General features: G+C 50.3%; 1 protein-coding gene across 1 annotated transcript in view; it reads right to left on the bottom strand.

Annotated features, from left to right (window-relative positions):
* The window catches only part of PROC (protein C (inactivator of coagulation factors Va and VIIIa)), a 17,187-nt gene extending 12,889 nt beyond the window's left edge, over positions 1–4,298 (bottom strand). The window contains exons 1-3 of the mRNA XM_011980507.1: positions 4,240–4,298; positions 2,746–2,952; positions 1,308–1,474 (exon numbers count right to left, since the gene is read on the bottom strand). Of these exons, the coding sequence (XP_011835897.1) occupies positions 1,308–1,474; positions 2,746–2,952; positions 4,240–4,285 (420 nt within the window). The 5' untranslated portion in view covers positions 4,286–4,298. The remainder of the gene's footprint in view (positions 1–1,307; positions 1,475–2,745; positions 2,953–4,239) is intronic.
* Positions 4,299–12,851: the final 8,553 nt, after the last annotated feature.

Below are 12,851 nucleotides of genomic sequence, written 5' to 3'. Positions count from 1 at the left end.
CCGCCCAGCCTCCATCCCACGTCCCTGGAGCAACACCCTCTCCCCAGGCAGCTGCAGCGCTGCCCTCACGACTGTCCGCTCCCACAGCAGCCTCTGCCAACGCAAGGGACCCGAATCCCTCGCCAAGTCACTCAGCCTCCTTCCAGCCCCCTCACTCCCTCTGCCCGAGGGCTTTGGGGGGACCCCTGAGCATCTCACCTTTCCCTAAGCCAGTGTTCTTCAGAGTTGGGGGGATGGGGGCAGAGGGTCTGTTCTTCAGAGTTGGGGGGATGGGGGCAGAGGGTCTGCGTTCCTAACCAGGCACCAGGGTTGCTGCTGCGGCTGGTGCTGCTGGTCTGGGACCACCCACCCCACGCTGAGACCCAGGGCCTGTGCCTGATTGCCTGCTCCATCAGGGAGGCTAGCCAAGGCCTGCTGGGGCTGAGAGACCATGGGTGAGGTGGGAGCATGGTGGGGACTTGATGTGATCAGATATGTGCCTGCAGAAAATCACTGTGGTGTCTGCCAGGGAGGCCATTGGGGAAAGAGGTGGTGGGGATGGAGGGGAGCAGATGGGGGTCCAATCAAGGAGGTGGAGGCTGAGGGCAAGAGGGTGCAGGCCAGAGGGTCTCCTGCCTTGAAAGCCTCCACTGGAAAGCATCCCTGGATGCCTTGGAAGGGGGCCCAGGTCATGCACAACTTTCAGGTCCTAGTGGCTGAAGCGATCCCCAGGGACAGAGCGGGTCTGAGCCTTGTCTCGGGGAGCCAGCCCTGCTACCAAGCTCACCCTGCTACCTAGGGCCACCTCCACAGGACTCTGGGGGCTCCAAAGGACTCTGACCCTTAGACAAATAGGACACAGACCCTGTCTTCTGACCCCCTGAGCAATCAGATTTTCTGCCTTTGATGTGAAGCACAGAGTGAGCGATTTTATGTGGACAGAAGTGTCTTGGTTACACACACCCTGATCAGCAGAGGCATGGGTGGAAGCAGGATGGCCTTTGGGTCTCCTCTTTGTGAGACGGGACAGGGAGGCAGTGGTACTCAGTGGTGGCCGGAGGGTGGACCGAACCACCTGCACTGTGGTTGGTGGGAGTCACCGCCTAGGGTTGCCCCACACTCTTTCCTGGTGCTTCTTCCTGAATTCTGTTTCTTGCGGTCACATGTGCCTGGCCAACACCGTAGGACCAGTATCCTAATCGCTCCACTCAGCCACCCCCACAACTCCCAAGAGGGCCTCAGCATTGCGTCCCCCCCTGCTCCTCCCGGCCCTTGCTGGTCACCAGCTCACCCCTGAGCCTCATCCTCTGGACCCATGGTGGCCTTACTGTGTCATCCACATTTTGGAAAATTTCCTTGGCCTCCTCGAAGTCACAGATCTCCTCTACGCACTCCCGCTCCAGGCTGCTGGGACGGAGCTCCTCCAGGAAAGAGTTGGCGCGTTTGCGGATCCGCAGCACCTGGTGGGCACGCTCGCTGCTGGAGAACACTGAGTCTGGTTTTGGAGGGAGGGGGAGCTCACCTTGGTGGAGGGGCCTAAGGGGGGCTAGGGCCATGAGAAGGTCTGAGGAAGCAGAGCTGGGAGAGCCTGGGAAGGTCTTGTCTTCGGCCCCCTCAAGACTCATTCTAATTCTAGGTCATGGCTCTGCCCAGGGCTTCTCTGCTCTTTTCCTCCCCAGGAAGCAGATGGCAGTTGGAGGATGAAGCCTTGCTCTGAGATGGATAGGCCTCCCTGTGAACCCCACCCCGACCTCTGTGTGACCTTGAGCCAGCGTCTTTACCTTTCTAAGGTTCAATTTACTCATCCAAAAACATGGGGATAAGACCGTCATGTAAAACATCCAATACAGTCCCTGGCCCAGAGATGAGCACTCAAGCCCTGGCTACTGCTGTAAAGGCTGCCAACTTAAATCATCTCACTGTTCCCTCAGTACACCATGTGCAGCCCCATCTTGACACATCCCCTCCGTCTTCCTCTCCTCCCCCGACCAAGTATTCCCCATGCTCCTCCCCTTGGGCAGGGAGACCTGGAGGATAGACAGACCTATCACCCAGGGAGGGTCCCCAAGTGTCCCCTGGGCTCTGCGAAGTGTTTGTCTTGGGTGCAGGGCACAGTCAGGAGGGAAGGATCAAGTTGGGGGTGTGAGCAAGAGGAGATGGAGGGAAAGGTATCATAGAGAAGGGTATGTCTGAGCTGAGGACACCGCGGGAGAGGGTGGGGGTGCGGGTCCCAGGCAGACAAGCAGCTCAATAAAGGCACAAATGAAACCAACAGCCTGGTGTGGCTCTAGGGGCCCATGTGTCCTGCAGACCTCCCCGAGAATCACGGCCTCCTCCCATTGGCTGTGGAGACCAGGAAAGGGGTTGGGGCAGCGCAGCCTTGAGGCCGGTGTGCATTTGCGTAGAACAGGCTGTGCTGGACAGTGTGGGTGGTAGCCTGGGCCTGGGGTCTTCACAGTTGAGGGAGTGAGTGGGTGGAGAGGGAAGACCCAGGGGACTCTGTGACCATCCCGGTGTGGAGGAGGGAGCTTCAGGAGGTCATCGCAGGGCTCCCTGCCATCACGTGTACCTGCCTTGGCAGCCCCTGTGTGGCACTCTGGCAGCTGGCCTACCTGGGACTTGTCAGTCGATTCCTGCCATTCCCGTCTGCCCCTCACCTCACCCAGGGCTAAGAGAGATGGTGGAAGCCGTGAAGGCCTGGGCAGATGCCCACCAGGGCCTTGTAGAGGCCACAAGGGTCCTGGGGTAGGGGTGGGGTGGCCTTACCGAGAGGAGCTGGTGTGCTGGAAATTCCCCAGGTAGCCACGAACAGCAGAAGGCCTGTGAGCCGCCACATTCCGGAGGCACTGGCACCTGTCTGAGGAGGACTTCTGAGCTCCGGGCAGTGCCCACCCCCGCTGCTGCTCTGCCTGCACCCCCAGGTGGAAGCAGAATGAAAGGGCTGTCCCTGTGTGCTGGCTGTCAGGGCGGAAGCTGGGATTGAGGGTCCTTGTTCGTTAGACACATAGTCACCCTCAGGAGGCCTCGGCCGCCCGCTGTACGTGGGGCTGAGGTCACACTGCCTGCCCAGAAAGCAGCTCCAAAATGCGGTGGAGAGGGCGCCAGGATGTTTGTGCCCTCCTCGGGGACAGTGGGGTGGCTGCCGCTACCAGTCTGATGACTGGGCTGAGAATATTAGCTAATGTTGATTGGACATTCATGGTGTCCTTCAAACAACTTTTACAGGATTCAGAGGGCAGGCCATGAAGCCAGACTGCGTGGTGCAATTTCTACCTCCGGCACTTACTGGAGGGCAATGTTGGGCAAGATGCTTAACTGCTCCATGCCTCAGTTTCCTCATTTGTAAAATGGATGGAATAACGTGTTGTATTTCTGCCTTAAAGTGTGTTGTAAGAATTAAACAGGCTTTACACACAGCTCATGCTCAGTAAACATGAGATATGACATCAGTTAAGGTTCACAACCACCCAAGAGGTAGCTATTAATGCTGTCAATGCCATTTCATAAAGGGGGAAACTGAGACTCGGACGAGTTAAGTGGTTTATTAAAAATCCAACCCTCACTGGCTTCCACTGATTGCACAGGAAAGTCACCAACCCAGGGGATCGATCAGATTCTGTCCCTCATCCGCCAGGACTAGGGTCTCACACCGTCAGTGCACTGTAGGCACCAGACTCGGAAGATTGAGGCCAGGTCCTGAGCATCCATGTTTACATCCGTGTGTTACTCTCAGAGCCAGGACTCAAGGCCAGGACTGTCTGGTTTTAGGCCTGGAACCTCAACCCCTGCCCCAAACGACCCGGTGCCCCACAAGGCCACAGAGATGGCCCTGGTGGCCAGAGAGCAAGGAGCCCTCCCCAGTGGATAGGCCACCTGGCCCCCTGCACACCCTGCCGGACCCTGCTCGCCATTCTGGCTGACCCCCTCTGAGGCTGCTTCTGAGATTTGTTCAAATCCGACACCCCCAAAGGTGGAAGTGGGGCGGGGAGAATGGAGGGTCCTGGGCGGCAAACTGTCTGTCGGAATGGCCCTGGGCCCTGGAGACCCTCGGCCTGGAAGGAGGGAGGCGCATGGCAAAGGGACCTGGGACTGTGGCTGCCAGGCCTGGCCTGCGGAGGGCCTTGTGTCCTTTTACCCCAAGCTCAGGGTCGTTGAACACCCTGGCTGGAGGATTCAGCCCTCATCACCACCTAGCTCTCTTCTCCCGGGGGGCAGCCCTCCCTCCACACCCCTCATAGACCTGCCTGGAGGGGGACTCACAGGGGCGGGTTGTGGAGATGCCGCAAGTTCGCCGTCCTGCCGCCATGACAGCCTGGAGTTTGAGTTAATCCATAACCACAAATATTTGCTTGGCCCTCAGCACTGAGGCCTCCCTCTCTGCAGACAAACAGTGGCACTAGCACTCCTGGTCCTAGCTCAGCACGGCTTGGTCTACCCGAAGCCCACCTCTGCCCACCAAGGGTGCCGTCCAGCAGGGAAGGAGGTGAGGGCAAAACCCTTGACAGATGTGGTCTCATTTTAGCCCCATAGTGGCTGGCCGAGGGAGGAACGTTGTCCCTGGTTTTCAGATGGGGACATTTTTACCCAGAGATATTGTAGTTTGCCCAAGATCAGCACAACAGGTAATATTCCATATTTCATCAACTCTAAGATGCCATTAATTATAAGAAGCACCTATTTATGGACCACCATACAAGAAAAAAGACACTGGCCCAGTGACATGCCATCCCAATTTCTGATATGTAAAACATGAGAAGATGCTCCTTTTAGGGTCCCCAGTGCATGGGTGCTGGGCACAGGGCTCCACCCTCACCTTCAATTGCTCACGAGTCCCCCCCACCACCCCTCCCCTCACACATACAACTGCACATAGCATCCCTCTAACCTCTACTGTTCAGGTAAGGACACTCAAGTCTTGCGTTACTCGCCCAGATTCACTGAGCTGGTGGTTGACAGATTTAATTTAAACCCAGGTCTTGCTGCTTCCATTTGGTCCCTTTTGTGAACCAGTAAGAAAAACGAACGGGATTCCAGAAGGCTGCAGCAATTTCCTGGCTGGGGTGCCAGAAGGGAGAAGGGCAGAAATAAAGGGTCCAGCTCAGCACCTTTGCCTTTGTCCTGCAGTCTATCAGCATTTACTAAGTGTCTTCCTGCTCCGAACCAGGCTGCACCAGAGATGCCCCCCTTTCCTCCCTGCCCCACCTGTTCCTGGGAAGATTTGCCCACATTCCTCCTCAAAGTCTGCACCTCTAAACGGGGCGTGTGACCCTGCCTCGCTGGCTTCCGTTGATTGCACAGGGAAGTCATCAACCCAGGGGATCGATCGGATTCTGTCCCCCATCCTCCAGGCGTAGGGTCTCACACTGTCAGTGCACTGTAGGCACCAGACTCGGAAGATTGAGACCAGATCCTGGGTATCCATGTTTACGCTTAAAGCAGAGGAAGCTGATGAGAAGAAAGAGGCAGGTGTGCAGAGGGAGGCTGAGGCCGCGTACACCTGGAGAGCCCCAGGGAGCAGCGGAAAGAGGCCCCTGCCTCCTTCTGATTGGTGGCACTTCCTGGCTTCGGGTGTAGAAGGGTCCCCATGCCCTCCTAAAACCCTCTTCCTCCTGAAGTTTCTTCAAATTGGCTGGAACAGTTGGGTTGATTGTAACCAGATGCTTCCTGCTGAGGCACCACACCATGCTGGGCTGTGGTGGTACCAGGCCCTCCTAGTAAAACTCTCACAAGCCAGGCCCACCTTGCAGGGCGCAGGGGCAGGTACACAAGGGAAATGCTTACAGAATTCAGAGGACAGGGCAATCAGTACAAACTGGCATAGCCAGGGGAGGCTGCCTGTAGGAGGTGACACTTCAGCTGGACATCAAAGGACAGACAGGAGGAAACCCCCCACCCGTCCCGCCCCACCCCAGGCCGGGAGAGAATGGGCAGACACAGAACACAAGCAGCTGGGAGGTGCTGGGAGGGGCGGAGGTGGAGAGGAGGTGGAGGTGGAGAGGAGGTGCAGGGTGAGGCAATGGATTTTGGAATTGAGACTATGAGAAGTGGAGAGCCAGGAGCTGTTTGTGACAGGCTGTGGTAGCTGCCTAGAGAAGCAGAGACAAGCTCCTGGGAACTCAGGCAGGAAGCATGAAGACCCCATACACAACCACACAAGGCACCAGCTTGTATGTCCCCGTTCTTGCTCCAGGCGTCGCCCCCGCAAGTCTGCAGGGATCACTGCCGTCTGCTTTGCCTTCCAGGCGCAAGATGTTGTGGGTATTCTTTTGGCGCCGCTTCCCTTCCCCACCGACTTCTCGCCCTCCACTCCTCCCCACCCCAGCACAGGCAGCCGCTCCAGGGCAAGTCTATGCAGGCTCCACACACTGATTCTGACCTGCATAATGGACTCTGCCCGGGCACCCATGTCCAAACCAGCCCAGATGCCCAAAGCACGGGCACCGGTACGAACCAGGACGGCTGCAGTGCTCCCAGGTGCTCAGTGCTGGGGGTTGGGGGTGCCACGGCTTGGGAGGCTGCCCAGAGGACGGGAGGGTCCTCTGCAGAGCTCTGCACGCCTGTCGGCCCACGGGGGCTCTGCACCAAGGGCTGCGTCACGGACTCCTCTACGGCCTGCAGCGCAGGAAACCCCGTCACCTCCTCGAGGCAGGGTCGGTCCTGCCGCCAGCCATTCCTGTGATCCCAATGGTCTCTGCAGTTACCCCGGGTTCCAGCCGGCGGCGCCGCGCCGCCCCGCTCCTGCGGAGGAACCAGGCGCCCTTCACAGGCGCGGCCTCACCCGCTTGACTTGCCAGGTGTGAGCCGCCCCACGTGGGCCCGAACGCGGTCAGCTGCACCCAGGAAGCCAGAGCAGGACTTTGGGCAGCAAGATTGCTGTGAGTTAGACAGCAGAGGGACATCTGTGGCTGAGGAATTCGCTGCATCGATGAAGACCCAAGCAAAGGAGTAAGAACCAAATGCATGTGGGGCAAGGCCAGCCACAACTAATGGTGTTCCAAAGACTTCACCTCTGAAGTCAGGTTCACACGGCCGTAAACCTCCGCTAGCCTTTTTCTGCCAGGGGGATTTAACTTCCCTGCGTCTCAATGTCCACATTTGTAAAACGGGGTCAGTGTCCATCTCAGGTGACTGTTATAAGGGTCACGTTAAATAGTTTATTAATTTTTTAATTAAAAAACTTCTTTGAGACAGGGTCACTCTGGCTCTGTCACCCAGGCTGGAGTGCAGTGGCGGGATCACAGCTCTCTGCCGCCTAGACTTCCTGGGCTCAAGCGATTCTTCGGTTTCAGCCTCCTCAGTAGCTGGGATCACAGGCCCGTGCCGCCACGCTCAGCTAATTTTAAAAAATTTTTAGGAGAGAGGAGGTCTTGCTGTGTTCCTCTAGAACTCCTGACCTCAAGTAATCCTCCCTCCTCAGCCTCCCAAAGTGCTGAGATTACAGCGGGAGCCACTGTGCCTGGTCTTATTTTTAAGTATTTTATACAGAGCGAACGTGGCCTGGGACTTAACAGTTGATCACTCCACAATAATTTCCTCTCTCAGCTCCCCAAATATCCTGGAGAGAAAAGTCAGGTACCACACGGAGCTTTGTGGGGATCAAAGCCAGGTGATAACGCGCCTTGCCCTTCCCACAGGCCTGGGAAGGGGTCAAGGACAGCTGCTGCCGTGTGGAAGCTCAGACTGCACAGATCTGTTGTACAGATCAGGGCCGATCATTCAGGCAGCCGTAATCTGTAGGACACTCCCCACCCCTTGTGTTTGGCCCTGGCTCTGCCGATAGGTGCCAGTAACTCAACTTGAGTTCCCTCTGCTGAATAGTGATGAGAGATGGGCTGGTGGTCAGGGCTGACTGGACTAAGGTTCCTTCTCACCCCATGCCACCCCCCTGTGTGGGCACTGCCCATTCTCCATTCTCTCTGCAGGGACGCTGTGCTGCTCAGCCCACCCCAAGCAGGGCAGGGAGGGGAGACACTACAGAGGCTCCCGGGAGCTCCTTGGTAAGAAGTGGTGTTGGATGGATGCAGTCCATTGTCTCTCTCTTTTTGTTGTTGTCAGGTTATTGTGGTATAATTTACATGCAGGGAAACTCACACTTTAAAAATGTACAGTTCTGCTTGTTTTGACAAATGTATGTTATAGTGCAGCCACCACCACATCAATATAGGACATGTTCATCACCCTCAGAAATTCCGTGTTCCACCCCAACTCTTGGTAACCACTGATTGGATTTCATCTCTATAATCTGCATTTTCCAGAATAGCATATAAAGGGAATCATACACAGCACTTTTTTTTTTTTTTTTTTTTTTTTTTTGAGTTGGAGTCTTACTCTGTCGCCCAGGCTGGAGTGCACTGGTGTGATCTCGGCTCACTGCAATCTCCACCTCCTGGGTTCAAGCGATTCTCCTGCCTCAGCCTCCTGAGTAGCTGGAATTACAGGCACATGCCACTACACCCGGCTAAACTTTTTGTATTTTTTAGTTTCATCATGTTGGCCAGGCTGGTCTTGAATTCCTGACCTCAAGTGATCTGCCCACCTCAGCCTCCCAAAGTGCTGGGATTATAGGCGTGAGCCACCGTGCCCAGCCAGTACATAGCTTTTTAAGACTGCCTTCTTTCACTCAGTATAAAGCTTTTGAGATTCATTCAGTGTGGATGTCCATCAGTACTTTATTTCTTTTTATTGCTGACTGGTCTCCATTATATAGATGTACCACAATCTGTTATCCATTTGCCAGTTCTTGGCTATCATTAGATGAAGCTGCTAGAACATTTATGTACAGGTCCTTGTGTGGGCATATGTTTTCATTTCTCTTGGGTAATAGCTAGGAATGAGATTGCTGGGTCATGTGGTGAGTACATGTTTACTTTTGGGAAAAAAGAAAATAAAGTCAAACTTTTCCAGAGTGGTGGTGGCATTTTGCATTCCCACCAAGCAATATCTGAGTGTTCCTGTGACTCTGCATCCTCACCAGCATTTGGTGTTGTCGGTTGTTTTTTAATTTTAATTTTTAGCCTTCTTAATAGATGTGTAGTGGTATCTCATTGTAGCTTTAATTTTCATTTCCCTCTTCTCTGATGATTTTGAGCATCTTTTCCTGTGCTAATTTGCTATTTATATCTTCTTTGGTGAAGTGCCTGTTTAAATCTTTGGACTGTTTTTTGTTTCTTTGTTTTTGAGGGTTTTTTAAATTGAGTTTTTAGAACTTGTATGTATCCTAGTAACAAGCCCTTTGTCAGCTAAGTATGTTGCAAAAATTTCCTCCCAGTCTGTGACTTGTCTTTTATACTTAACAGTGTCTTTTAATGAACAGATGTTTGTAATTTTGATGAAGTCCAATTATCAACATTTTCTTTTATGGTTCTTGTTTTTGTGTCCTACCAAAGAACACTGCCTCATTCAAGGTCACGAAGGCTTTCTCTTATGTTTTCTTCTAGAAGATTTATGGTTTTCACTCTTACATTTATATCTCTGACCCTTTTTGAATTTGTTAATTTTGGTATATGGTGTGAGGTAGGGGCCAAGAATCATTCTTTAAAATATATGGAGATCTAGTTGTCACAGTCCCATTTCTTGCAATCACTATCCTTTCTCCCACTGAATTGCTTTGGTGCTTTGTTGAAATCAATTGACCACATATGCATACATCTACTTCTGGACCCTATTTTGTTCTGTTAATCTATCTTTCATTCTTATGCCAACATTATAATGTCTTAATTGCTATTACAAGATTCAAGTAAGTCATGAAATCAAGTAGTGTAAGTCCTCCAACTTTGTTCTTATTTTTCAAAATTGTTTTGGCTATTCTATGTCCTTTCTACTTCTATATAAATTTTAGAACCAATTTCTCAATTTCTAAAAGAAAAATTCCTGGTGGAATTTTGATTTGGATTGAGTTGAATCTATAGAACAATTTAGGAATAAAAGACATCTTAATAGTGAGTGTTCTGATCTATTAGCATGGTATTTCTCTACATTTATTTACCTCTTTGTTAATTTCTCTCTCCAATGTTTAATTGTTTTCAGGTATAGGTCTTGAACATATTTTGTTAAATTTATCCCTACTTATTTCATGTTTTAAAAATGTTACTGTAAGTGGCATTTTAAAAATTTGAACTTATAATTGTTTGTTGCTAGTACTTATAAATATAATTGACTTTTTAAATTGAGACATTATTTCCTGATTCTATAAACATGGTAAGATGATCAACTATCCCAATGGTCTGGGATTGTACCATTTTTAACACTAAAAGTCCTAAAGAAGAAGCCAAAAAGTTAAAAGTAAACTCTCCCTTGGGAAGAGAAAAGTTGAGGTTTTCAGTTATTGATACAAGAGATTAGGGGAAAGGTACAAAACCCACATGGCAACCCCAGAAACAGAAGCTGAAGGCAACATGGGTTTTAGTGCCAAATGGACACATCACCTTCCTTAGTCTCTGTTGCTGAGGACAATAACCATAATTTGCAGTACACCACAGAGGATCATCCATTATTATGTCACTCCTTGTGATGTAACTTAAGCACACTGTAATCTTGAATGTGACCATCCACTTTGCCTGTGGATTAATTGTTGTGCTTTGTACTGAGACACTGCTAGTTTAATTTTAGCATGGTGAATACTGGGGCCATGTTTTCTTAAGCATTCAGGTGATGAAAATGAGGAAATGGTGTTGCAATATCAATGCCAACGTGACCCAAATGGCCTTGTTATTTTAATGACAGGTGGAGTGACACAGACAACTGGATGAGGGAGGTAAAGAATCAAAACAAGGGATACTGCACAAGCCGAGAGAATTCGGGGTTGGGCATGGTGGAAGATGGGACTGTAGAGACTGCCTCACAAGTCCCCTGTGAGATAGGCAAGTATGTCCAAATTAACCAAAAAGGTTTTTGTCTCCCCAAAAGATACCAGTTGAAAATAGTGGCTGCTGAATTAGCGAGGGCATACTACAAAAATGAATGTGTGTGATTGTGCTGCTCCTTTGATTGTTTCTCGAAACTGAGCAGAGGCACATTTCCTCATTCACAGGCTGTGACTGAACTATCATGTGGGGGAACAAAGGGAGAAGTGTTGATGGCAGCTGTATTGGCCCTTGACAACATGCAGTGGATTCTGCCAGACTCCACCAACAGTCATGCTTCCTACAGTAACCAAGTGCTGCATCCAATCATCGCAATGAAAAACAGTTCTCCTAACTTGTAAACACTTTGATTTGAAAAAAAGGAGTTTCAAATCCTCCTTTTTATTTCTATGAAGATTTTAATCCACCTGCAGAAAAAAAAAAAAAAAGAATGTTGATGCTATCTTGTCCAAATACAAACATGACTTTGCCCATCTGCCTATTTGGCAGACGGTGCAAATGTAAATTTTTTGCAAATTCCATGCAGTCTATGAACTCTTTACCAAAGAAAAGTTAAAAATGTTAGCCACTAAGTGTCCTGCACACTTTGTACACAGCAGTAAAAGGGGGTGGAGTTTGCTTCCCTGCGATATTGATGCTTTCCAAATGAAAGCTTTGATGTGCTTTTCAGTTCCCTCAAAGCATGAAAAAGCACTTAATGAGATTTTTCACATTCCAGAAATGGAAGGAGATGGCCCCCTTTGGACATGAGCCTACACGAGGGCTGTCACTGTTGCCAGGGTAAAAAGGCAGCCTGCTATACAACCATATTTTCAAAGCATGGGACAAGAAGAATGTCCTTGTCTAATCTGGAAATATATTAAGAATGAAAATGGAGAAAAAGATTATAGTTAAACAGTCAAACTGAAATTTATAAGTTGTTCCTCCAAAACTGCCTGATGATCTTTGAGGAGCCCATAAGGGCTGTGGAAAAGCATGAACTCTGAGTTGTCGATGTTATAGGTAGGTAGTGACAAAGCTCAAATAATGAAAAATGACTCATTTTTTGGAAACGAAACCAAAATGTCACCAGAAAAAGGACAGCCAATTTAAACAAGACTTCCTCACTTCTTTACTAAAAGTGTCACTTATTTGGAATTCAACTTCAACTTCACAAGTTCAAAGTATCTCTGTGCTTTAAAACTATTTTTCCTGAGAGAGACACAGACAGACAGGGAGACAGACAGAGAGGTTTAACTTACAATGACATCCAGTGTGCTCAGAAATGTTCAAAAAGGGCCGGGCATGGTTGCTCACGCCAGCACTTTGGGAGACCGAGGTGGGCGGATCACCTAAGGTCAGGAGGTTGAGACCAACCTGGCCAACATGGTGAACCCCATTTTTACTAAAAATACAAAAATTAGCCGGGCGTGGTGGCGCACGCCTGTACTCCCAGCTACTTGGGAGGCTGAGGCCGGAGGATCACTTGAACCTGAGAGGTTGAGGTTGTAGTGAGCTGAGATTGCACCACTGTACACCAGTCAGAGCAACAGAGTAAGACTCCATCTCAAAAAAAACAAAACAAAACAAAAAAAAACCAGTTCAAAAAGGATGGATATCTTAGCCATGGATATCCTACATGATAGATGCAAAAGATGACAAACTGCTGGTTTACCTAAACCAGCCTGCAGATGCAAAGTGAATGGACATCTTTGGACAGCTGGAAACGAACCCCTACAAATCTAAAACCCTGCTGTTGCTGGTAGGTACAGTCCTAAATATTTCATTCTCAAATGCTTTTGTTGAGCTAACAGCTTGAGGCCTTCACACTGGACTGACCTCAGGAGTTAGTGTACTGTGGACGCTCTAACAGCAGAGCTACAAGTCAAAGGATTTTCCATTTAACTATGTCCAGTTTCATCACTACATCAAGGAAGAACTTCCTACTAAAGGCTGCAGGCAAGGAAATCAAGAGTCAAAATATCCTACTGTATCGCAGGACCAAAATTTCTTTCTTTCTTTTTTTTTTTT

The sequence above is a fragment of the Mandrillus leucophaeus genome, unplaced genomic scaffold, assembly GCF_000951045.1.
Source record: "Mandrillus leucophaeus isolate KB7577 unplaced genomic scaffold, Mleu.le_1.0 Scaffold213, whole genome shotgun sequence".
NCBI classification, from domain to species: domain Eukaryota; kingdom Metazoa; phylum Chordata; class Mammalia; order Primates; family Cercopithecidae; genus Mandrillus; species Mandrillus leucophaeus.
This window is presented reverse-complemented; position numbering and strand designations above follow the sequence as displayed.